Here is a 25,855-nt window from a genome sequence, read left to right on the forward strand (position 1 = left end):
GGCCAAACCAAGATAACCACACATTTCTGAAGTAATTGATACCTAAAAAGAACATAGCCTTTAGATCACAGTTCATGATTTAAGTACACTAATTCTTTAAAGGAGGTTGTTAAAGATTTTAAAGAGCACACTGGACTTCCTCCAAAATGTAGCATGCAGAAACCATACTCTACTAAACATGGCAAATAAGATATTCTATACTTTTATATACTAACTACCACCTTCTTTTAGGGAATGGAACCTATTTCCTGCACTGTTTCTAAAGTCCAGGACAAAGGTATTTATTTTTTAAGAAAAGCTCAATAAGAAAAAAAAATATGGTGATCAAGCAACTCTGAGAAACTAAAATGTACTTTCCCCATTTTCTGGTCAATTTTAAATATAACAAAATAGGCTTGCTTTACTAAATCTTCCCTTTTAATTGTGCAGACCACATATGCAAACTGGTGCAAATCTCTTCTCTTCTTTAAACAACCCAGCTCTGTGTTTGAACAGAGTTGGCAAACCTAGCTAAGCGAGACCCTGGTTAGTCATGCCCAGTGCTGTTGCTGCATGGGGGCAGATGGAACATGGAGAGTGTCAAATGCTGCAAGCCACAGTAGGTATGCTGAGTGGCTACCCAGAAGCAGGCCTTTTCGGCAGCAACCCCGCAGGGACAGAACACCCTCCACAGAGAGGGTCTCCTAGTGCCTGCTTTGTTATCCTTCTGACAACAGGCACCAGGAGGATGTTATTCTCTTAGGCCTTTTGGTCCATTGCATTCCACTGCTGTGCAGTGCAATCCTTCATCTTGCACTCATCCAGTACAAAAAGGAAGGAGTAGCATGGAAACTTCCATCTAGCAACCACCTTTTGGAGGCAGAGGAGAAGAGGCCACCCCAGTCCTTGCCCACTGCCTTTAATCCTTCTGAGGCTGCTTTTCTGCCCACAGAGAGCCACTGGCACAGGTCTTTCTGCTGGGTTACATTCCAATTCCCAGTTCTGAGGTCAGAGCACTAGCTCCAACCTGGAGAGTCAGGAATCCGAACTATCCTATGAGCCCTCAGATAATGAATATGAGGCCTTGCATATTCTGCCAGTAAAGTTTATTTGATTAATGGGTTGCAGAGTTGACTAGGTACTCTGATCAGTAGGGGTGTGTGTATTTATTGTTAAGTCACATGTTCTGATCTTATTCTACTATTGCCTTCATTTCCAGTTAAGCTTCTAAAAGGGTATTCGATACCCTTTAAAGAAATGGAGTAGGCAGAGATGGCACATGGTCAGTGGACTGACTCTGTGCCCTACTGAGATCTCCCATATACAATCACCATTACCCCATCAATTCAGGAGGTGGTAGAAGCTGCTAAACGATGGGATGTTTTAAGAGATATGTAGTTTGACTCTGGGTAATAGACTGCCATCTTTAAGTCTGCAGTAGAAAATTCCAGCTGTATTCGAAAGCATGGCCTGCTCCAGAACAGATGCTTCCTTGAGCCTACTGCAGGGCTTCTTGCTAGCAGAGAATCAGAGCAGCTTGACATTCCCCCACAGAGCCTCGGTCACACGAAAACAGAGGAAGCAGGAGAGGCATGTGCTAAATAGGGTGGGTTTTTCTTTTTTTAGTTTTAGGTAGTCAAAGCCCAATTAAGGAAATAATGTAGGAAACAGCAAAGTTACCGCTATAACCTAGAAAGCATAGTGCGAGATAACCAAGGTGACTTGGTATTGATAAACATCTTTATTATGCTACTGTTCTTTTTTTTTTTTTTTTAAGCCTTATTATGGAGAGGAAATGTTATGTGATGAAGATCTTGACAATCACTTCCCAAAGGGGAGGGAAAGGCTGTTGCACATGTGAGCATACATACATGCCTGGAGCCTTGGAGAGCTGCATGAATGAAGATAGCACTCTATTAAACATATGGCTGTTTGCCAGAAGGTTTTATTTTGCAGATGTAGCTATTTATCTCCATGCAGTGAAGGAAAAGCCACATACAGGGACACCTTTGTCACATTCAAAGATAAATATTTATAGAAAAGTTGGAAGGCTGCTCTCTGGCAGCTAGAAAGTGAGTTATAGTGCAAACCAATGCAAATCTGCTCAGAAGTGAGTCCTACTGAGTTCAGTGGGACTTGTCCCCAGATAATGGGGTATAAGATTGCTGCCTAAGTTTCTTTCCTTAAAGGAACAAACAGTGAAAATGGATGCAGAAATAGCTGCTGCTTTGCCTTTTCCTACAGAATGGGAAAGGTCCAGAATTTACCTCCATCCTCTCTTGTTTTACGTCATCAATTTCATCATCTTCAAATAAGGCCAAGAGTTCCCCAGTCTGATCAACAGAGATAAGGAAGTCTTGAGCAATTTTCTGGCGTTTGTTGGTGGTGCTGCTGAGTCTGTCTGAAAGAAATTGAAGAGATAAACAATCTTATTTTGGTCCAGCTGTTGACTAAATACAAAGGGCAGGATCCAAAATATTGCCTCCTCTGGATGCAAGGCTTTCTCCATCTGCAGGGGGCTTCTGATCAAGATGAGGAATCCTGTTGGTGGAATGAAAGAAGCAGCAATTTCTGTGCAGATTCCCATAGTCTCTGTGCGGGATGAGTGCATAATCTATGAAAACTGATGCCATCCCTTGCCCTGTTCCTCCTTCTTCTGGCAGGAAAGTTTTGGGCATCACTCAAGTGATGCATCTGGTAATGGAATAACACCCTGAATTCAACCCAAAAGTATTTTTCTTGGGATGCAAGAAATCCTATTTGAACGTACAGGTTACATATATGTGTAAAGGCAACAGGCAAGCTTTGAAGTAAGAATGATGGTTTAAAAACAGTGCTCTGCATATCTCTATAAGTCATGTTAAAATGTGCATTGTTAAAATATGGTTTAATAACACATTGGTGAAGATAAGAATTTAAACCTGCATAAAACTATAATATTGCTGACTACTGGCATGTTTACAAAATATCATGTGATACAAGATGTAATTCACCATGAGGTGAGACAATTTCTGGCATGGATCTACATAAATGTTACTGTTGCTGTTATTTTAAAAGGCAGCTACTACAAATACCAAAATTTGATATGTATCATATTTCTTCTCCTCTGTCTAAAGAAAGCACATTTTCTCAACATCTGGTATCTTGGGGCAAGAAAATTTCTTTTCTATAAAGTGGGTGATGCATCGAATAATAGCCTATGCAATGGGTACAACATATAATGACAGATATCTTCCAGCTCTCCTGACCCACAAATATGGAGACACTGAGGCCATGGAACTTTACTGTGTCTTCCTTGCAAATAGGACATAGGCATAGTCTGAAAAACAGTGCTATAAAAGCCTTTTAAAGAAAGGACACGTAAACTCAAATAAATCTTGCTACAGAGCCTCATTAACCTTGCATATGCCTATACCACAAAGAAAGCCTATCATTGGCTCCATTTTCCAATTAAAATCTTTATTAGCAAAGAAAAATAATTTCATATACTAAATATGGATGAAGAAAAAATCTAACATCTCCTCCTAACATGTTATCTCCCTTTCTGTGAGGAGCAAGGCAAAGTGATCAATTGGAAATTTAAGGTGGTTGCACTACCTGCAGTTACTGAAGGCAAGTCCAGGGATTGTACATGTGACAACCAGGTCACCAAAAAAGGGGAAATAAAAGTGTTTTCAACATATACCAGCTGCTTAAGATTTGCAACACCTCCTAGCTGTATATCAGAATTAAGTAAGTTTAGATTAGGGCTGCTTCATAAAATGTGCCAGGTTCTTTGATAATAAATTAAGAAAATGCCTATTCAAATGAATTTTGAGGCCAAGCACCTCCCCCCACCCCCTTGCAGATGTGGCCTGCTGCATGTAAATTGCACATGCTGAAATCAATTAAGTCTTTTAATCAGCACCAGTTCCTCAGTTCCACACTGCTCTTGACATTAAGCAGCTCTACCTATCATTTGGTTGCCGGACTGACATGCTGCACTTTCATAAGTAATCTGAACGGAAAAGCACAAGGTTAAATAGAGTTCCCAACTAAGTAAATATTTTTGGATGTCTAAAGCTATCTACATGAGGAATATATTTTTTTATTTGGTATATACACTACATATGTTGAATATTCCCCATAGAAAGGCAATTTATCTAGTAGTTTTTCTACCTTCAGGAAGATCATCTTCTTCAATTCCTTTGACAACTTTAGATTTGTAGTCTCGAAAAAACATATACTTAAGTAGCCTTCTAAGCTTTTTCTAGGAATCAAAGAAAAAAACACAGGCACTTATTACAAGCAGTGTAGACGCTAACAGTAAGAATCACAGCAGCAGCTTAAAGTACCCCAGCAGCGATCTTACAATAGGCACATAGAGTAATGTACATAAAGTGACAACACAGTTACTGAGAGGATTCCATTCATGCCAAATCAGAGTGAAAACAGCAAATCTGAGTCTGTCAGTGAATATAAATTCATACCCCTTTGTACTTTCATTCTTGTCTTCCCTATGCATCATGTGCTGTTTTTTTTTCCCAGCTGGAGCCTGCTTTGCTGGGTGGAAAGGTGGAAAGTAGTCAGTAAGCCCATCAAGCCACACAAGAAAGAGGTTTATTGGTTCAGCATTCTTTTGTTTACTTCAGAAGCTGGAAGGTGTGTAAATACAGCAGGTTGCAAGGATGACATGCTTTCTGGCAAAGTAAATGTTATTTCTTGGAAACTGAATGACACCTTGCATTTACCTCAGAACAAAATAATTGCCCAAGGAACATTTAGTGTTGCTTCAATTTAGCCTATGTGCTTTCAGAAAGGCAATTATCATTCCTGTGTAGGAAAATAAGTTATGCAGGTTTGCCCAATATTTTTATTTTGCCCAGTCAGACAGTATCTCTATACATGTCAATATTCAGGGAGAAGGCAAAGCCTCCCAGTCAGTTAACACTGACAAGGGGCAAAACTAATGCATCACCTGAAAACATATTAAGGTTTTAACACATGTACTATTAGATGGGATGCAGTGGGGTGGAGTTTCATTGGGATTACTGCTGAGAAGGGGGAAATAACAAATATCCCAATATCCCCATGTCTTCCACTAACTTTGTGAAAAGCTGATACAGTGGTACCTTGGTTCACGAACGCTTCAGTTCACGTCCAAATCGGTTCATGAACAAAAATGTCGGAAAAATTTTGTCTCTGTTCACAAACTCCGCTTCGGGTGACGATCATGATCGCAGCCATGTTTCTACACGAACACGATCGCAAATGCGGCCATCTTCTCTGGGCGAACACTCCAAACAATAACCTTCTCCCCACCCACCATGAGGGGGAGCCATAAGGGCACGCTCGCCTTGGTCGAGGCCCTCCCCGCTCCTCACCACCACCCCGCTTCCAAGCCGGAGGAAGGTCCCCTTGCAGGCATTCGCCTAGCTATGGGATGGGGAGCAGGAGCGGGAGGCCAGAGAAGTGGGCGCGGGATGGCTCCCCTAGCTGGAAGAGGGCCGCGAGGAGGGAGGTAAGGGTGCTTTCCTAGCTGAGAGGAGGCAAGGGACGGGGCCGGGGCTGTGGCTGGCTGAGCGGGGTGCTTCCCACCTCTCCCCACTGCAGGGGGAAGAATCATGATGGCCGCTCCTTGGCGGCGGCTTGCTCTGAGAAGGCCGTGGGGGAGGCACGGGAGCCATGTCCCTGCTCCAGCTCTGCCTCGGTCCGTCCGCCCCCGGGCTCAGCGAGGCAACCGCAGCTTGGTCTGCAGCCTGGGGACATAGTTCATATTTTTGCGGTTTAAAAAAACAACACCATATTTATTTAAAACTTTTATATGCCCTCCTTTATGTATAACGTAAAATTATGGTTCAGAACGGATTAACCTTATTTACATTGAGCCTTATGGGGAAATTTGACTTGGTTCACGACCAATTTGGATCGCAACCAGAATCCTGGAATGAATTAAGTTTGTGAACCGAGGTACCACTGTATACCTCTAAGTCAGATGTAGTTTGATCCTAGGACTCACTAGAGCTACCAGGCCTTTGTCTCTGGTAACTCTGATTACAATACTAGTGTCAACTGGATAGCTTTTAACTAGATGGTGTGAGGACAGTGAGTGAAAGAAAAACTAATTTGGATTATTTACAGTAGTGCAATGAGTGGGAAGGTAGCAAGGAAACAGTTGGGAAGTTCTGAGGACTGACAACATCAGGAAGGACAAGCTGGACTGCACTCACTGCTCAAAAGTCCTCACAGATCAAAGGCAGATTTTTCCCCCCTCAAGGAGAAAATTCTGCTGCTTGATAGGCTTCCATTTACACTTGCTTTAAGAGCTGCTTGGTGGTACTGAAATGTAATTAAAAGAAAAATAAAATACAATCCTTTAACTATATGAAAGGAAAAATGTGATGTGAAGAATAATCAAGTGAGGCATAGGAAACAAAGTTGAAAAAAAGCAGTTCTGTTTATAAAGAGCTTGTTTTAAACTTAGCACTTTATAACTGCCACATACGCAACACAATTTTAACCACTATACCTTATCTTTGCGCATCAGAAAAATAAGATCTTCTGGTGAGATAACTCTTGCTCCCCTCATTTGGGAAACCTCAGAGGCTTGCTGCAACTGTAAACAAAGGAGCAAAGTACAGTGAACAGTGGTGGTGCTACCCTTTGTAGTTCTGTACTATGCTTATTAAAATGTATTAGCTACAGGCCATAGCAAGACAGAACAAGGACATGCTGGGAGAAATAAACCATATCTAAGTGTTGGCATAATTCCTCAATAGCAGAAATTAGAATTTCAGAACATATGGGACACGTAAAATGACAAGAGATATCTTCACAGGTCAGTTTTGGACTTGGCTTTGCTGACCTTATTTTGACAGCTGCTATTGCAAAACACTTTATCTTTGAGTCTTTTCCTCCTACAAAGATATGCTATCTTACAAGTAGTCATAGCATGTGAAATTTCCTGTAGATCTGAAGACAACAATCTAGCCTTCACATCAAGGGAGCAAAAGAGTAAGTAATGTGGTGATTCAATAATCCTCATAAATACAGCCCTGCAATTCAAGCCTAATTTTCCTGATATCGCTCTTCTAGCAGCTCAGTTTGCATTGCCTGGAATGTTCAGATGGAGAAGGGTGCTCCCAGGGCCGCTGTGTTAGATCGCTGAAGCTTTTATCAAACTTGTTTTTCCTTTTTGAAACACGTCAAACTACAGTAGGTATCTGCTGGACTTAACCAGGTTATCCTGTTTTTTCAGACCTTCTATAATTATATATTCAACTAACAATTTCAATGGACAGTGCAAGGATTCTATCCAGTGGGCTGCATCTAATGTTAGTCTAACTCATTCCTTTAAATGGGTCTACTCTAGGTAACTCTAACACTGGATGCAGGAGTCAGATACTGAGCTATATAAGGCAAGCATGGATATGAAATAAAATTCAGGGATGAAGAATCACATAGTAGATATTATATTACATATTTAATCATTAGGTTATTTAAGCAGCATCAGTCCATTCTATATCTCATAATGATGAGCATTCAGTGCCTCAACAGTTGCAGAACTAGCTCTGTCTTACAAATTGCATCACACACTGTTAGCCTGTGATCCCAGCTTACCAACAAGTTATAAACAAAGTTAAGGGGCAGGAAACATGATGTTGTATCTGAATCTAGAATAGAGCCTTATGCCCCACATTTTATGCAGTTTCATGTATCAACGGCAGAGCCATTTATTCTGATGTTTGTTCTAGACTTCCTACCTTTCCTTTGCGAATTTCTCTTTATTTAAAAAAATTCTTTCTGATGATCACAAAGTCCACCATGTTATGTCATATTATGCTATCTGTCTCCTCATTCTTCTGCATTCTCACAAACAAAACTCAATAACACCGCCTGTCCTTTCTGGCACTCCCATAACATGTTTTTCTGCAGGAGTTCATGGAATTAACTGAAGCAAGCAAACCAACAAAACCCAACTCCAAACTGGGATAATTAATTGGGAAATGCATAAACATGGGACACCCAACTGAACCACACGGAGACAGCAGGAAACAAACAAAACAAAACAAAGCACTGGTACAGATATAGGCTTTAACAAATCAAGCCATATTAAACTTCATTTTTTCATTTGTAACATGAGACATAAGCAAAAATATGAAGTTTCTATGAAAAATATGCTTTAAATCTTTCATATTCACTGTTCACAAATGCACCTGAAAATAATTTGAAGAAATTATAACTTTCATTTGCTATACTAGCACTGGTTTTACTCTGTAATACTGACTGAATATGTATATTATTAATCTGAGATCTCATGCTGGTATGACTTGAAATAGGCCTATTCAGAAGTTAAAAAGATCAACAAAAACAGTAGCTGTTTCTAATATGCAAGGGGAAAAAGCTTTCACTTTTGGCAAAGATTCAGCAGGAAAAGGATTCAGTCAATAAATCATAATACTGGACTGCATTATTATTTTTTCAGCTCTAATCACATGCACACAAAATGTGAACTGTATTTGGTATGTACAACACAAAACATACTGAGGAAAAGGCTTCACATTTTTCCTTTGAAATGCTCAGGAGGGCCTTTACAGCTACAAAGACAAGAGAACTTTCAGGAATTCAGAAGTCACAGTAACATAATCTTAGTTGAAACTTGCTGTAAAGTATAAGAATGTGAAAAACGATAGTTCTATTTCTTTGGCACAGGAAAGTGGCTTCTTATTCTGATTAGTTTAAGGATACACAAGGTACTTAAATTTCCAGCATAAAATACAGAAAAGCTGGGTAACATTATAATACAAAGAACAGGATGAATACCTCATTGGTATAATTTGGATGAACCCAGTGGACTTAGATTCAAGCATGCATTTACTCAATATATTTAATAAGAGCTTAGAAAATTGATGTGAGTATGCTGATAATACAACACATCTTTTTCAAATTTCATATCGACCCACAGAACTCTTTGAACCAAACAGATAGTATAATATAAATCATGCAGGGCAACACATTTTCAATACATGATGGCCCCAATTGCATACCAGTTGGCTGAATCTCTGCCCATAATTTCCATACACCTGCATGTTTGATTGTATCCAAAGGATGCCCACCAACCATATTAAAATTAAAGGAGAGTTGGCAACTTACGTACATCCGATGTTTTAATATAGTGGCCACATATTTTAATTAAGGTTATGCAAAGCACAAATGTATGTGTTATACTTTGGTAATATCTAGTTTTACTATCTTACTCAAGTAAATGCACATATGATTAGTACCTTTATTCTCTCTCTCATTTTAAATATATCTGTGTCCATTTGGACCTCCACTTTCATAAAATGTTATAAATCAAATATTAAACAATACTGTGAATTCCATTTGCTTATGGAAAATAGATAATTCCATTAGAAATAGTCCACAAAAACTTAAGCATGTGTATCTCCCATTTAAACTGGCAGGACAGGGCAGCATTTGGAACAGAATGCTTGCTGATATAACAATGCTAGGATCTGAACTGAAAAGTTTGTTGGGCATAGCACAAACTGACGTGTATGCTGGTCTGCAAACTTTGTGCATAAATGTATGAGCATTTTCAGAAGTAGGCTTTTCAAAAATGCCTCTTTCATTGTAACTAAGGGCACAATCCTATTCCCTCTCAATATTATTCACAAGGCTTTAGGATTATTCAGGCTCCCTGTTCCAAAGCCCTGCAACCTCAAGGATGGGACCCAAAAGGCCAAGCACAGAAGCCTTCTGCTTCTCCAAGGTCAGAAACTGGATTTCAAAGGGTGAAAAAAGGGCTTGCTGGGGTGAGTGAAGAGGGGAAGCAGGAGGGGCCAGTTGCTTATGCTGCATCTAAGTGACACCCAGCCTTCTTCTCTTCCCCTCCCCAGTACACTGGAGATGTGAGGTGCATGGTGGCAGCCATCACTGCTGCCACGCATCTCACCTTGTCCTGGACATGCCTGGTGTCTGTTTGAGGGCTTGCATCAAGGACAGGGGCACTGGATTGCAAAGCTATGAAATGCATGCAGCATAGCCAATAATTGTCCAAGAAAAGTCAACAACTTTTTTTCTATTTGTATAAAAATGTCTAATATCGAAAGAAAACAGTATATGGCCTGGTTAAAAAAAACCTAATCAAAATGTGAACAAGTCTATGTTCTATGCTGTGGCTGGAAAACACCCCCCCCCATAACTTTATTGCCCTTCTTATATTTGGAGTGAAATAATAAGATTATCCATATGCCAGTGGATATCCCCTTTCCCCCTTCCCTTAACATTTGTAGAGAACTCCAGAGCATAAAGATCTGAGGGTAGAAGAGGAAGTGGAAGCCCATTATATACAATGCTAGATGTCACCCATTATGTATAAAGCACTTAAAATGAACAGATTGTAAATGAAATTTTAAACGGATAATTTCTTGTTTGTTATGGCATTCACCACAACCCCAAAATCTCTTTCTTGGCCAGTCACTCATATTTAATATAAATAAAATATAAATATTATTTATAGCAATATTATATTGTTCAGATCCCATTGTATTATATTTGAAGATGGATTTTTTTTTTTGCCCAAACATGCATTACTTTATACCTGCTTATATAGAACCCCCTTTGCCATTGTGATGCCCATCCTCTCAATTTCGAATTCCTCACATTCCCTTTTGGTTTTAGTCATCTAAAATAATTTGGTATCATCAGCAAACTTGGCTACTTTGCTGCTCACTCCTAATTCCAAAATATTTTTTAAAAAGTAGAAAAGTAGTGATTCTGATACAGATCCCTGTGGGATCCCCCTGTTTACAGGCCTCAGCTGGGATAACCTACCTTTAATTCTTACTCTCTTCTTTCTTCAACCAGTTAGTGATCCATAAAAGGACACTTTCTTTCATTCAGTGACTGCTAAGTTTGCTTAGGAGTTTTTGGTGAGGGACTTCGTAGGAAGCCTTTTGGAAAACAATATTTACTGGATCACTTCTGCCCATGTATTTAAAGAACAAGAAACATTGCCAATGACTGACTTAAGTTTCCCTATGCCATTGTCATACATCACTTTTCTCAGCGTTTTTCATATCTGTAACTCCTCTCCTCTTTTCTTCTATAATAACAAGAACAACACTAAAATATAACTTCTTACTTTGAGATACTGCATATTAAAATTATGTGTTGAAAACTATAATAAAAGTGTGCTTGCACAGCAATAAGATCCAAAAATAATGTTTTAAAATGCTGAAGCTATTTCAATTATGGGTGAAATTCAATTGTAGATGAAATTCAGTTGCAAATTCATCACTTATTTGGATGCTTTGGCATGTATAGATCAACGAATTCTCCTTTTCAAATTTACACTATGTCAAATGTTCACAACAGAAATTCATTATTAATCCAGACCCTTAAAAAAATGAAATTAACACCTTTTCTATCTCTCGGCCTGCTGCATTTTGAAGTTATATAACTGACAGGTTGTTTGTGAATTTTAGGTGGTAATTTCATACATTTATGCATGCTGCTTAGATTTTGTGTAGGTTTCCCATAAAAGATGATAAAGATGGGGAAAAGATTTCCCATAAAAGAAATAACTCAAGCAAATAAATAATTATTCACAATGAAAACATGTTTAAAGAAGCAGGTTTTTTGGTTGCTATGTTTATACATCAATAAGAAATTGTTCCACAAGAGAAGTGTTGAGGGTGGCTCATGAGGATCTACCAATATTAAAAAGACAGTGTTATGACAAAGGAAATTTTTTTTAACAGCATCTTTTACCATGCTGTAAAAAACTGTATATGCCAACAGCATTGTTCCCAGTGTGAGGCTTCTCCATCAATAATCTCAGCATCTGCTTTTAAGATCCCACCCATAACATGTGAATATTTGGTACTAGAGCTGCCAACATTGTGTACATAGGTGAGCACACACAGGCTTCAATGCCATTTTCCCTCTTGGGATTGGGCCCACTTCCTAAATTGTGGAAACAGATTCTGACTCAAATGACGAAGAGGGGTTAGAATTTGCAGCTGAAATGCCCAGGCCTGTGGACCCAGGCATAGGCCAGGCACTTGCTGAGAATCAGAGGGAAATTTTAGTGAGCATGCTAATATGGAGGGGACTTAACCTAGCATGATTAATCTAAGGGTACAACGTGGGCTGACAAATTGAGAAGTACTGGCTCCTTCTACTCTTCTGTGATCCCATGATCAGATACTCCAAGACATTAGCATTCAAGCAGGAAGATCTATCTGGAAGGTGTGGTTTTCTCTTCTCAGTGTGAAATCGCTTTCTTCTCACTAAGCCATATTTCTCTAAAGGCCAGTACTCTAGCTTTGCTTATTTCTTTTACTGTCAAGGTCTTCTGTATTATAGAGTCAGTCTAGCTAGTCAGTCTTACCATAAAGCCTTTGCAATGATCTGTTTAAAAGGAGGAGGAGACTGGCCACAACATTCCCCATTTTCATACTGACCTCCCAAGAGTCTCAAAAAAATCCTCAGAAAAACTCTGGTAAAGTGCACATGCACAGGCCTCTTACCTTGTTTCAGTCTTATAAAGAATAAAATCAGATTATCTGTGCAAAGTGAGTGCATAATCCATGGCATCCATGATACCATCCCTTATAAATAACATTATTTTCATAGTTGCTAGTGCAATGCCTAGTGCAATGCTGTGATTCCAAGTCAGGGCTCCCGACCTTCGAGTACAGGCAGTCCGAGGAAGTGTCAAGGATCCTTATTTCCAACCTTTAACTAGCTGACAATGAATTCAGGGTGTACTTAGGCCCACCCTGGCCATGAAAACTTGGCCAGGGTGGGCCTAAACCACAAAATTGTGCACAGGTGTTCGTATGACAGAGAGAGAGAGACAGAGGCAGAGATCAGGCTGGGGTTACCAGGTCTTTGGGGTTTCAGGCTGAAGTTTTTCCCAGCCCTGCTTTGGAGATTCAAGGGAATAGAGCAGAGACATTGGCATGCAAGGTATTTATTCCACCACTAAGCTATTTCTTCTCTCCTTGTGACCCATGCTGTTACTAAAAAAGTCTGAATTCTCACTGCCCAAGTCCTCCTCACAACCATCACTACATACTGCAGAAGTTTCTACTCCTTCTGCTATGTTCACTTACTCTGCCTTCCACTGATTTAAAAGTCATGTGGTGTCTTGTGGAGTTAAAGACATGCTAGAAAAGTATATTTCTCATACTAGATGTTATTAATAGTTCAACATATACCTAAGAGCAGCTGTGTGGAAAGTGGCAAGAGGTGTGCTGCATGGCCCATTCATTTAGGTCAATGCATGCCAATAATGCCAGATGCTAGAGATAAGAGACATCCCCTTCCCTGTTAACAGCCAAGACTGCAGGGAAGGTACTGATTCTCTGAAAAACAGCAGCTCAAGCAACAGCTCACATCAACAGAATAAGTCACCCCAATAGGAAAAAATAGGCAAGGACCAAACAGAAAGAAAAACAAACAAAAACAAACCAGAGACTGTCCCCAGGTAAACAGGGTCAGTTGAAGCACATGAGATGAACCATCAGAAGATCTCACAGCATGAAGCTGAACACTGCCATTTACAAACCTATGCAAATGCACCTTTGGACTAAAATATATGTTTGTTCTCTCTCTCTCTCTCTCTCTCTCTCTCTCTCTCTCTCTCTCTCTCTCTCAAATATACATGAACGCAGAATACAATGGGGTCACAGCCCAGATGAAAATGCTGAAGTTTGTTATGCTTGTGGAGCCCTACTTAGGGTTCCTTAAAGCAATGATCTCAGGCTCCTTTTTCTCATTCTTTTAAGCATATTTGAAAAAGACGTACTGGAAATATTTGCATTATTTTGAGACAGTCAGTAAAATGTCAGTTACGACTCATGCTAGATAGTGATTACATGCTATATTATAAACTTATGAAAACACTTCCTTTGTTGCTGTAGAAAATAGCATTTATTCAAAACCTGCATCCTTAAATTGCTTATAGAAGGAAACTGCATAATGATTTATCAAATTAAATGCAAAAAAGGGCAAAATACCCTCTCCGATGATAGTGGTTTTGCTTGGAACATCTAGCACATTCAAGTAGATTTTGGCCCCTTTCCAACAGTAATAAAGCTAAAGAGGGATGAGCAGAATGTAGATCTCCAAATGTTTTGGACTTTTGTCTCCCAGAAGCCCCTGTGAACATGTCTAATGGTAAGGAATGCTGGGAGATGAAGCCCCCCAAAAATTGGACCTCTGCTTTCTGCCCACCCTTGAACTAAAACTAAAGTTCCAACTACCAAACATTTGACACACCCACCCACACTTTTTTTTTTTTGGCCGGGGGGACCCCATGCACTGGAATGAGCAAATAAACTACAGCTGCAGTCAGAATACTGAATTGTAGCCCAATCCAATGAACCACTAAATTCGGACAGTTGTAAGTGTTGGCACACTTTGTACCACACAAAGGCAGAGAGATGCAAGACAAGGACAACTGACTTTCTTACATGGGATCCAATGAGGTCACTATATAGTCTTGGCTTGTGGTTTGGAGGCAAGATTTATTCAGGACTTCCTGTACTATGAATCATTTCAAAGCTTTTAAGAGGCAGGTAGGACACAGTATCCTGGTTCTACCCCCTTTTTAACATAGCATATACATTTGCTACCAATGTTGGCTTGCACTGTAACAGTGCAAATAACTTCCATAGGATTAGCTTGTCCATCTGTTTCAATGGCGACTGTAAAGTCCAGCGTACTGAGTAATGGACTGGGCCTGGAAAGTCACCAGTTCAAATCCTGTTGTAGGAGGGTATAGTAGGGAGTGGAAGCCAACAGATGCTCCCTCGCACCCCAGTCCTAACTGTATGTGTGAGTAAGTCAATGATGGTTTCAAATTCTTGTTTAAAACTTACAATACTAAGTACAAGCCTAGTCTGAGCCTTGGCACAAAGCCTAGCACTATACTGTGTTTAATGCTGGGAAGTAAAGTGAGGGATGGCAGAAAATAAGTCCAAGGATATTTCCTTATGCTTAAGAAGTTTCAAAATGTTACATGTACAACTGGACCAGAGGAGCAGATGGGAAAAGGAACTTAATTGTCAAACAGTGAATCAAAAAAACAAAAGAAAAACAAAACCCAAAAAACAAAAAATCCACCACTCCTTTTTTATTTGTGCAGATTGTAGATTCAGCAAACAATTATCTGGTAAACCTCAGAAGTACGACAGGAATGAATAAATAGCCTTGAATTTCCAAATCTCACTCAATACCAGTTCTTAAAGATTTTAAGCAGTTAGAGGATACTGAAAGAAACTAAGTTTACTACACAAACTTTCCTTTTTTATTGCTACTGCAAAAATAAGAAATGAAATCTATTTTGTAATCACATTGGATCAACATCAGAAAGGGAAAATAATAGTGAAGATACAGTAATTACTGAATTTTCTTTCTTTTGGAGCAGCTTCTCACATATGGCCTCATATTGTCCAAACAACTGAATATCAGACTTCAAGGAGCCAGTTGAGATGCCACTTCAACAAGCAAGATTCTACAATAGCACTGTAAAGATTCATCAAATTAATGGTTAACAGTGAAAGACAGGAAAGTCCATCTACATTAAAATCATTCAGTATTTTAACAAAGTACTTCAAAAAATTCCTCAATGCCTTGTTGCACAAGAGCTTTTAAACCAATTCATTTCCTGTCCAATATCACCAGAGAAGGTCACTTTTAGTATCAGACTTCTAAAATTAGTCAGATTGTACCAAACACATGGTTTGGGAGTTACTAAAGAAAATCAAAGCTTCCTCATATACATAAACCTCTAGGCAGCCTTTTCACCACCATCCCAGCAAGTGGACAACCTCTAAAACAGAGAGTATTAGTCTGCCCTGGTTTTGTGCTACCACTCTGGCTGGGCAGCCATTGATAGAAATGTAATAGTTAAGAGATCAGAATTCATGGTCAAAGGCTCATGAGCTTTGTTCATACAAATCCTTCTCTTCATGGTTCTTTTCAGCATAAATCACGATATAAAGTCACATCTGCACGGACTCTAATCTTGGTTAAGTATAACTAGGTTCCCTCGCAACAAACCTAGAAGATCCAGTAGGGACTTCTATGAATGGGAGGGGGCTTTTTTCAGGTTCCCTCTTCCTTTTGTAGTCTCTTGCACCTCCTTCTGTTTGGAGGGATGCATTTGGAACAGTGGGAGGTGGCATGAGGAAAGGGGTATTTCCAACAATCACCTTCTCTGTCCTTTCTCAAGTTCATAAAAGCTGCAGCTGGATCAAAGCAACTTTTGTCAGCAGAGGGACTGAACTAGATAGTTCATAATTATCTGATTTTCAGTTTGGAAAAATATTAATGACTAGTAACAATAGTGTATGTTACATTCTCATATACTACCATCCCTTTTTTCTCCATATTTTTCTTCATCCCCCATCCCAAAGGTAATCAAATGTAGGGATGCTTCACTGGAGACTAAGGCCAAGATCATTCAAACTATTGTATTCTCAATCACAATGTATGAGCATGAAAGCTGGACAGTCAGGAAAGCTGACAGAAAGGAAATGGATGCATTCAAAACATAGTAGGAGGAAAGCTTTGTGAATATCTTGGGCCAACAGAAATATGAACCATGGGTCCTAGATCAAATCAAGTCAGAGCTTTCCCTGGAAGCAAAACTGGCAAAACTGAGGCAAGACTCCCTGAAGAAGACAATCGTGTTAGGGAAAGTTGAAAGCAGAAGATAAAAGGAATGTCCAAATATGAGATGGATTGAATCCATAAAGGAAGCCACAGTCCTGAACTTGGAAGAAATGAATGGAGCTAACATGGACAGGACATTCTGGAGGGCTTTCATTCCTAGGATTTCCAGAAGTTGGAGATCATTTGATGGCACATTGTAGCAACTTCCAAAAACCATTGCCTAACTTTGCATGACATCCTGGGTTTCCAGAATGAATCATAGTGGGCTGTTGTGGCATGCAAGTGGGAAAAATTATTTATGGGCTTTTATTAGCATATTCAATATCATGGTTGTTGTTTTTAAATCACCTTTTGCTGCCAGAATACCTGATACTGATATATTAAGCAGATCCTTAAACTATATGCTCTGATTTGGTGCATTATTTGCATTGAGTCATTGTAGTAGAATTTTAGTTAGCTTTGTTTGTTTATTTATTTAAGGCAAAGCCTTGGACAAGAATGTAGAACTAAACATGCATTTTGAACTGGTCACATAGAGGGACTGTATGCAATTCTCCAGCATTACTGAAAGCTGCACACATTTCAACACTTCATTCTAAGTTTGATATCACATATACAGTAGTTCCATCTTAGGTTTTAATGCAACAAAAACCAGATGCTTAATTATCTCTCAGGCCAAAAGAGAACCGAAGTCAGGGTTAAAGAAATGTGGGAAATTTTATATGCAGCACACTCAGTGCGTACATCTTTCTGTGGATAAGAAAAGTGGCTTAGGCATCCACCTTTAATTTTATAAATGCCCTTATAGTCAAAACATACCAAAATAGCTTTCTGAGGGTGACAGTGACATCTTACAAAACCTGGGATAAGCAGCTCTGCTCTGCCCAACCTGGAAATTGCAAAACCAAAGACAGCTCACCAACTCTGAGGGCTTAACAGGCACTGCGCCCCATATTCTCTCTCCAAGGCAGGCTGCACAGAAACGTGGGGGCACCACACGTGGCTGATGAGCCGGGTCTCACTTGCAGGAGTCGAGAGGGTTCACAACTTTTTCAAGTCAGCTTTATATAAAAAATGTGACAGCCATGAAATAAAGCACACATATATATTTGGCTATGTTCGGGTTACAAATGATGTTTTGGATGGCTTACTGGAGACATTACTAGAAATATTCCTTGTGTGTTTATATAGTGCTCAGCTAAATAAATGTTAGTTGAAACATTTCACTGCAGATGCTGCAAGCAGGATTGTGAGGTAGCTTTCAGTATAATTGTTGGTTTCTACCTGCTTGAAGTTCCTGGGGAAAATGTCTCTCCTGTTACGTTTTTCATGCTTTAAAATAACTGAAGAGTAAATTTTGAAATGGAAAAGGGTTTAAAGATATGTGGGAAAAATATTCACCATTATTTTCCCCACAGACTTTTACATCTCTTTCCATTATAAAATTCACTGCTGAAAAAGAGGAAGAGGAAGAATCTTTCTACCTTTCCACCTTACCTGACCTCTTATATAGGTAGGGAGGGAATTTTAGATTCAATACATACATTTAAACAGTAGTTACTGGCATAGGAGAGCAGATAGGGTATCCACCTTGCAATCAGGGTACATATCATTAAAACTCCCTACATGCAACCAGAGACAAAGTTGTTACAACTCCCTCCCACCCATTCCTGATCCTGTCATTCTCACTGCCTGTCTTATTCATCACACAGATGGGGAAAGGGGTGGACAAGTGATGGAAAAATCAGCAGTGCTTGAGATTGCTGTGATTTCTGAGCTCCACCTTGAAGCTGAGATGGGCTTCCTCCCACATTGTTTGAAAGAAAACTGTGTATTTTGAATGGGAAAAGGGCACACCTGTTTTAAAGTGCACACCCAAATAGGCATGTGGACCCCTCCCATAGACTAAAGCAAGAAAGTTATTTTCTCAATTGTGAATGCAAGATCAGGAACATGTGAGTTTTTCCCAAAACAACCAGTTTGCCTCTGGAGATGTGAATGGGGCTGATTCCAAGTGAAACACTTGTACATCCTTAATCAAGGAACGTGAAGGAAAACAACCCAACTGGCAGAGTTTGTAGACCTTGGTAGGAGAGGACCAGCTGACCTTTCCAGCACTGCCTACAGACCAGTACTAACTACAATTTAAGCAACATTTGCTTCACAATTGCCATGTGAAAATCAGGGAAAAGGGCTGTCATTGAAGATATACGCTATCAGGTACCCTAACCACCGTGATGTAACAGAGTGTGCTTCAGGTTTGACTGTGTTCAAGAAATGAAGTGTTTTCTGAAGAACAAATGCAAAATGCAGTCAGTGAAATCCTGCCGCCTATGTATATCTAAAGGTAAACCAGGAAAGGCAGCCTTTTCCCCAGTTTGCTGGTTTTCACATACCACTTTAATGTGCAGTTAAGCAGGTAGACCTTTTCCTCATGTACAGATAATATAATTAACTAATAAAAAGAAAGAATATGCACAGTAACCTTTTCATTTAAATATTTACTGTATCATAAAACTGTATTTAATTTTTTATTTACACATAGCCATTTGACTCTGCTCTTCAGTCAAAAAGCCTCTCAATGCAGCTTTCATATGATCAGGCAGTCCCTGACCTCACACTTAGTCTAAAAGACAACGCTGCGGAGAAACACACTGAGGAGAAAAGAGGGAAATGTTAATTGAAATACCATTTTGCTATGTACCCCATAAAGGAATGAGAGATTGCATGGTGTACTAATAATTGTTAAAGTTCAGATTTATACTAGTTACAGACTTTCAAATTCCATTTTTTAAGGTTTGTATTCTAACTGCACCCAACCCCTGGAGGAGAAGATACTGCTAGCTGAAGAGCTTTCAGCTCCCCCTGCCCCCTTATGTAGTCCCCGACATCCCTCAAACAACTTGTAGTCGTTGTGGGGACCTCCACAGCAAATCTGGGCAGGCTGCTGGCATAGAAGGGAAGGGAAGGAAGGGGAAGTGCAAGGATGGAAATGTGCTTTTGTAACACCGGATGTCAACAAATATGGTATTCCATACATTGAAAGAAAAGGAGGCACAAAAATATAGATATGCTCAATAACATGAATAAGTAGTTTACCTTTAACAAAAAAAATTCTGCAGAAGTTGCTTAAGAATCTTAATAGCCTGGCACACAAACAACGGAGCAATCAAAGGAGAAGAATGTCTGGTACATCCTTCTCTTTACAGGGAATATAGTTTCTAACTTTTCATTACCGCACAAACACCCACAATTTCTATACGGGGTGGGGGTGGGGAGCTGCTGCATCTTCATTTGAAAACAGCGGAGGGAAAACACTGAAGAAAGGCCAAATAGCAACCTCATTGGCATAAATTCCTTGTATGGACCAATCCTCAGAGCAGATGTTGTAGGGTCCAGATAATCAATATTTTTGATCCTTTGAGATTAAAAAATATTTTATTGTATAATAAACCAAAGGGAAATAATATGAGGTACCAACATACTGTAAGTGCCAGATTTTCTGGGAAATTCTTCCAAACATTCATAAAAAATTCCCTCATGCTCAATCTAACAAGTTAGATGCACCTCCAAGAATAAAAATCATAGCCATTAAGTTCCAGCTAGAAGCCAAGCTTTGCATTCAACCAAACTGAGAAAGAACTGCTTGCTAGCCTAAGTTCTGCTGATGGAACACATCTGGACTCCCTAAATATTTTATGCAAACTCTCTGAAAAAATCAACTCAGTAGAGTTGACTACTCTAAATCAACCAGTAGAGGCACCCACCTCTCACGCCTCTACGATTCACCGTTCTACTTCAAACATTATATCAAGATCTGTAGGGCAGAATAAAATCGGCTTCCTTATGTATATAGCCTTAAGACTACCGAATGCCTTCCATATGTATGCCTTGTCACTTGCTCTATAAATGTTCATCCAAGACCAATGTGCCTTTCATAACACTATTTTGTTATATAATTACTAACTCATAATTAAGTTTTACAGTAAGAAGAAAAGCATTTTATGGACATACCTTGGCCCTACCACTGTTGCTAACAGTGGCACTGCAACATCTGTGTAAAGAAGGATCGGTACCTAAAGCCTGCCAATATAAGAGGTTGCAATTCATCAACCATACAACAAGAAGATAAATAATATAAAACCAGATTAAACAAGGAGCACAAGGAAAACTCCCTTATGAAGACTTTTTAGTTATGAAACTAGTTAGATAACATGGGAAGAATCCAAGAGGGAGCTTAATCTCCTGCCAATTCCCTTCTGTTAGTAGAGGCATCCACCTCTCATCCATTACATACACAGGACCTACTGCTTATGAAAGGGAGATTTAGAACTTCCTGGAGGAAGCCCTCAAACAAATGGAAACACTTATTTCTGGAAGGCAGCAGGTTAGCAGAAATCCCTTATGCAAGCTCTGCTGACCTGCCTCCTCCAGAAATAAACATTTCCACTCACTTTAGGTTGTCTCAGAAGCGTTGCTTAAAGAAGGGTATCTGCAGGGCACAGGAGAACCAGCACAGGTGTAAGCATGTGGATGGATACTGCCCCATGCCCTGGGGACAGCAGAATACCTTATGAGAAGAAGCAGAAAAGGTTTTTTTCTTCATTAAGACTAAGGCTTAAGACTATTTATCCCAAAACCTCTTTGCAGAGAGGGGATCAAATGAAGCTTTAAGACTGAAAAAATATTTTTCTGGAATTCTAGGATATTTCTTCATCAAATGACCCACTACAATGCAATGATTTACAGTGCATTTCATCTGTAAATATCCAGCATCTTCTGGGCCAAAAATATCTTTAGATTCAACATAGGCTTCAAATAATAAAAATCATGCAAATAATTTACAATTAACTGACATAATACTGATTAGCTCATAGAGACCTGATCTCTCTGTGTTCTTAAAAGAGAGTATAATTATTGTACTTCTCCAGGCCGCAGGAAATGGACCCAACTGATGGACAGATGCCGGCAGGCAAATAAATGTGTCCATGTACAAAGTAATGTGCATGCATGCATGCACACATCCATGTGAATGAATATATACATACCCAAGAAAGAGGATGCATGTATGTGTACACAAGAAATAACAGATGGGAGGAGAAGGCAGGAATGATGTTCTGAAAGAAGCCATTAAAGATCAGGAAGTACACAGCAGACAGCACCACTGAAGATAGGTGAGGTTGAGCATGGAGAAAAAATTAACACACCCTAGCAAAGTTCTCTCATAAGGAAAGTTACTTAGACTGAACTGCAAGCTCTGAAATCAAGGCTTTAAGAGGTGCCTGATCAGTTCTTGGACTACAAGGAAGGACGCCACAGCATGGCTGCTTAGAAGCCCAGTGTAACTCTCTCTCTCTCTCTCTCTCTCTCTCTCTCTCTCTCTCTCTCTCCATACTGAAAAATATCAGTAGGGTGAGAAAATGAACGGACATATTTGCAGCAGTGTGTTTACACACTGCCTCCATCTACCCATCACCCCATCTCTCACACATGTGCACACTCTACATCCACACTCTGCGCTCTATGCCGTTGCAATGGTTGAGCTGACTCTCCATGTTTCTTGGAAGCATTTTCCCAATAATAGCTGAGAGCCACTCCAGTTCCTAGGCCTTTTATGCTGACAGACAATGATCCTGATGCCAGAGCTAGGACTCCAAATCTGACGGACAGAACACTTAGCCTCATCCATCGGCCAGGGGACCCAGAGAAACTATAGCTGCAGGGACTCTGCTACATCCTTCCTTGCCAGAAAGGACATTGCTAGAACAGAGACACCGCACAGGTATGAGGCTCAACCAATCACATTTTCACTCAAAAAGGATGTCTTGTAGTTCCGAAAAATCTTGGAGAGTTACCAGAGGCCAAAGCAAAAAACAGTGGCAGGAACAGATCCATGGCAGTTTGACTCCATATAAAGTAGTTCCCAACATTTATACATAATGTCCTAATCATATTACATTTGGAGGATTGCACCCAATGATACAGCTGACCCACTGAAATGAACAGGACATAAGTTAGACTAAGCTACAGCCCAGAATTTGCCATGGGTGGGTACTGAGGGCCTCTAAATGAACCATTAAAATTTTCAAATAGAAATGCTTTCAGTATTTGACAGTTCTGCTTCACTATTTCTCATACACTGAACTTTATGATCAGTAATATTACACATTTCCCTGACAAGACTTCATTGTTGAATTTAATACATTTTGTATGTTAAATTAAAAAGCATGCACTTTTATTATAATGTTTACATTCTGGTTTTCCCCTAAAAATGTGCTTACTGTAGCACATTGCATGAATAAATGAACAATTATTTCTCAGTGGCATGTAAAATACATAGTGATGTCAGTAGTATTAAATTCCAGTGCCAAATTAGGAAACAGCTATATTTAGTTCAACTAAAAATATATATCAATATTATACTAATTTTAATAAGAGGGGAAAGATTTACTTTATTTCAGTGCAGACATTCAGTCATGCACAAGGTAATTCAATACACACTGTAAAAATATGAACTATGAAAATTGTTTTACAGCTGGTTTTAATCAGCTTCCTTTGTTTAACATCAGAAACTAACCTCCAGAAGACATATACAAGCTGCACATCCTACAGGTAATAGCAACCAGATGGGATGCTCTCATTGAGCATCATGCTCAATATAATAAAGAATATACTGTGAAACAAGCACCTTGGCATAGACCTTGTTGTTGACTTCTACAGTTCTTTTCTCAACATTTGCATACATTGAGCCTATGCAGAACTCCTCATATGGATAACAACGGTGCCTTCAGTTCAGGCCAGTTTGAGCAAGTTGCCTACAATGGCAAATATCATCTTCCTAGTAATGCCTGTAATCCCCTAGGGAAACTACTTACAATATTCAAGGATATAGCTTTCCCCTGCAAACTGCCTAAATATGGAGTGGTATACAAAACTGTAAATAAAAATAAAATAAGATACAGACCAAAGTGCCATGGCTATATAAGTCAGCACATCAAGCCGAACATTTCCTGCATCCATTTCAGGTGAGCTTTATGCTATTCCTCCTCCATGGATTACGTTCATGGAGACAAGGAACAAAGAACAAATATGACCCCCTTGGTCTTGCTAGGCCTGCAATCCAATTCTTCTTGACTGGTCTAAGTCAGGCAGTGCAGATCCTTACCTAGTTGCTTGCAAAGGAATACTGACAGTCCTCATTCCATTAGTGTTATCCAATTCATCTTGTGGCCACTATGACTAAAAAACTATGACACTATAATGCAGGAAAGGATCAAGAAAGTTGGAGCCAGAAATCAACATTCCATTTTCTTCCTCTTACTCAGGAGCAGTTCTCCTGGCTCAGCATGAATGGCGGGAATCTGTTAGCCTGGTTGATGGTTCCCAAAATGATGATGGATGTAGGCAAGATAGAGCAGGAGTTGACAGTACAGTGTCTGCAGGAATACTGGTGCCCACAAAGACCCCTGACTGTACCCTCAAGACCCCCTTTCTCACCACCATTACTCATGCACCAACCCCACTGACCTCACATTTGTGCCACTTCCAGGACTCCCTATTTCATCCCCCTCTATCTGTGAGATCAGGAAGCAGAAGATCAGCAGAGCTGTGGGGAAGGTGTGGGGGGTCAGAGACAGGGAATGCATGCTGGGAAAGAAACGGGATAGTTAGGAAAATAGGCCAGATCATCTGACCATGAAGTTTTAGCATAAGCTCAACACCAGCTACCAGTGACTCACTCAGTCAATCACCCTTATGAAACTGAGATCTTTCTTTTAATTGTGCACACAAGTTCATGTTGCAGAATGCAGAAAAATGTAACGTACAATACAATGAATCTCTGAGGAGGGCATCAAAAATGGCAAGGGAGAAATAAGAGCTGTGAGAAAAAGACTGTTACTTAGTAATGCATAAATAAAAATAGGAAATGAGGGTTGTAAATTGGGTGGACAGACTTCAGGTTTGTGGAATCTATTTTGTTTTTTGCAACCTAACATCCACTGAATTTGTTTTGAGTACAGAACTGAACAGAGCTTGCAGCCGTTCCACACACAAATCCACTCCAGTTTATTCCAAGCTGCCCCCACTTATTTCAGCAGTATATTTTTGGGTGATATTGGGGAGACATTTTGTTGCTGCTACTGTTAAAAAAATGGCAATTTATAATCCTCAATGATCACACAAAGATCTACAATTAGATATGGATATCCCTTCTGCCACCCTGATATAAATTATATTATAGTTGGAGTTTGCAGAGAATCTATTTATTATTCTGATTATACCACAAATGGGAGTTGTGAGGATTAATGAGAAGTTAGGGGAAATGTTTAAGTCACCAAGGGCTGTGAATGGCAAATGGGGGACAGACGGACAACAATTTTGCTAACACTCTTTGTGCATATTTACGCATTTGCATTTCATTAGCAAAATGTGCTAAACATGATGCACGCTGGCTTGACTGCCTTTACACTAGAGGGTCATAAATGTATCTCATACAAAACAAAGTCCTATGTGAACCTGAGTACAGAGAAGTCAAAAGTCCTACCCTTTGTACAGCAAGGGAGCACAACGGAAAGGTTGCCTCCTGCCGTGGCACCAGGGTTATGCAACACCCTCCCAAGGAAGCATTTTTGGGAACATTTTGGCATTTCCTTGTTTCAAATAGTGGCATGTGAATGATGTTCTAAATATTGTTTGCTAGTGTACCTGTGGGGTTTTTTTTAAATGTGTTTTGTTGTAATGTGCATTTATGCTTTGTTAGCTGCTTTTACCACTCCCCTGAAAACAAAAGCTACAATAAAACTGTGCTGTGGCACAACTGGGCAGCATACAAATGTTTTAATAAATAAATAAGCCTATTAAAATACAAATGTACATTCACTAAAACTCTATGCGAGCAGTATAACACAGAGTAAACATGCCGGGAAAGGGATTGTGCTAGCCGTGCTCCTATCATCACTTCTGTTGCCCCGTCCTCATGGAAAGTGCCATTCTGAGAAGGGAAGCCTCCAGTATTTGTGGAGACTCTCAACCTGATGTGGATACATGCCTTCCATAAGTGCAGGGCAACAGAAATGCATGTGCTCTTCTGGTCTGCTGGTCTCTGCTGAGTTTTATAATACTTAAATAGAGGTAATTGCAGAAGAGAAATAGTACTAAGAGCACCAAGAACCCTCCAGAAACAACGCAAATATATCCCTCTTGG

General features: G+C 39.7%; 1 protein-coding gene across 7 annotated transcripts in view; it reads right to left on the reverse strand.

Moving 5' to 3' along the window:
* SUPT3H (SPT3 homolog, SAGA and STAGA complex component) overlaps positions 1-25,855 on the reverse strand; it is a 290,071-nt gene that overhangs the window by 84,708 nt on the left and 179,508 nt on the right. For 6 of the 7 annotated variants that reach the window (XR_006413655.1, XM_044419221.1, XM_044419222.1 and 3 more), the window contains exons 4-6: positions 6,488-6,574; positions 4,138-4,228; positions 2,247-2,380 (exon numbers count right to left, since the gene is read on the reverse strand). The exons of the other annotated variant lie outside the window; for it this stretch is intronic. Coding sequence is in view for 5 of the 6 variants with exons in the window: in XM_044419221.1 (XP_044275156.1) it covers positions 2,247-2,380; positions 4,138-4,228; positions 6,488-6,574 (312 nt within the window). In the remaining variant the exon portion in view is untranslated. The remainder of the gene's footprint in view (positions 1-2,246; positions 2,381-4,137; positions 4,229-6,487; positions 6,575-25,855) is intronic. 7 annotated transcript variants of the gene reach the window in all.

Source organism: Varanus komodoensis, unplaced genomic scaffold (genome assembly GCF_004798865.1).
Source record: "Varanus komodoensis strain SLA01 unplaced genomic scaffold, ASM479886v1 scaffold100, whole genome shotgun sequence".
In the NCBI taxonomy this organism is placed as follows: domain Eukaryota; kingdom Metazoa; phylum Chordata; class Lepidosauria; order Squamata; family Varanidae; genus Varanus; species Varanus komodoensis.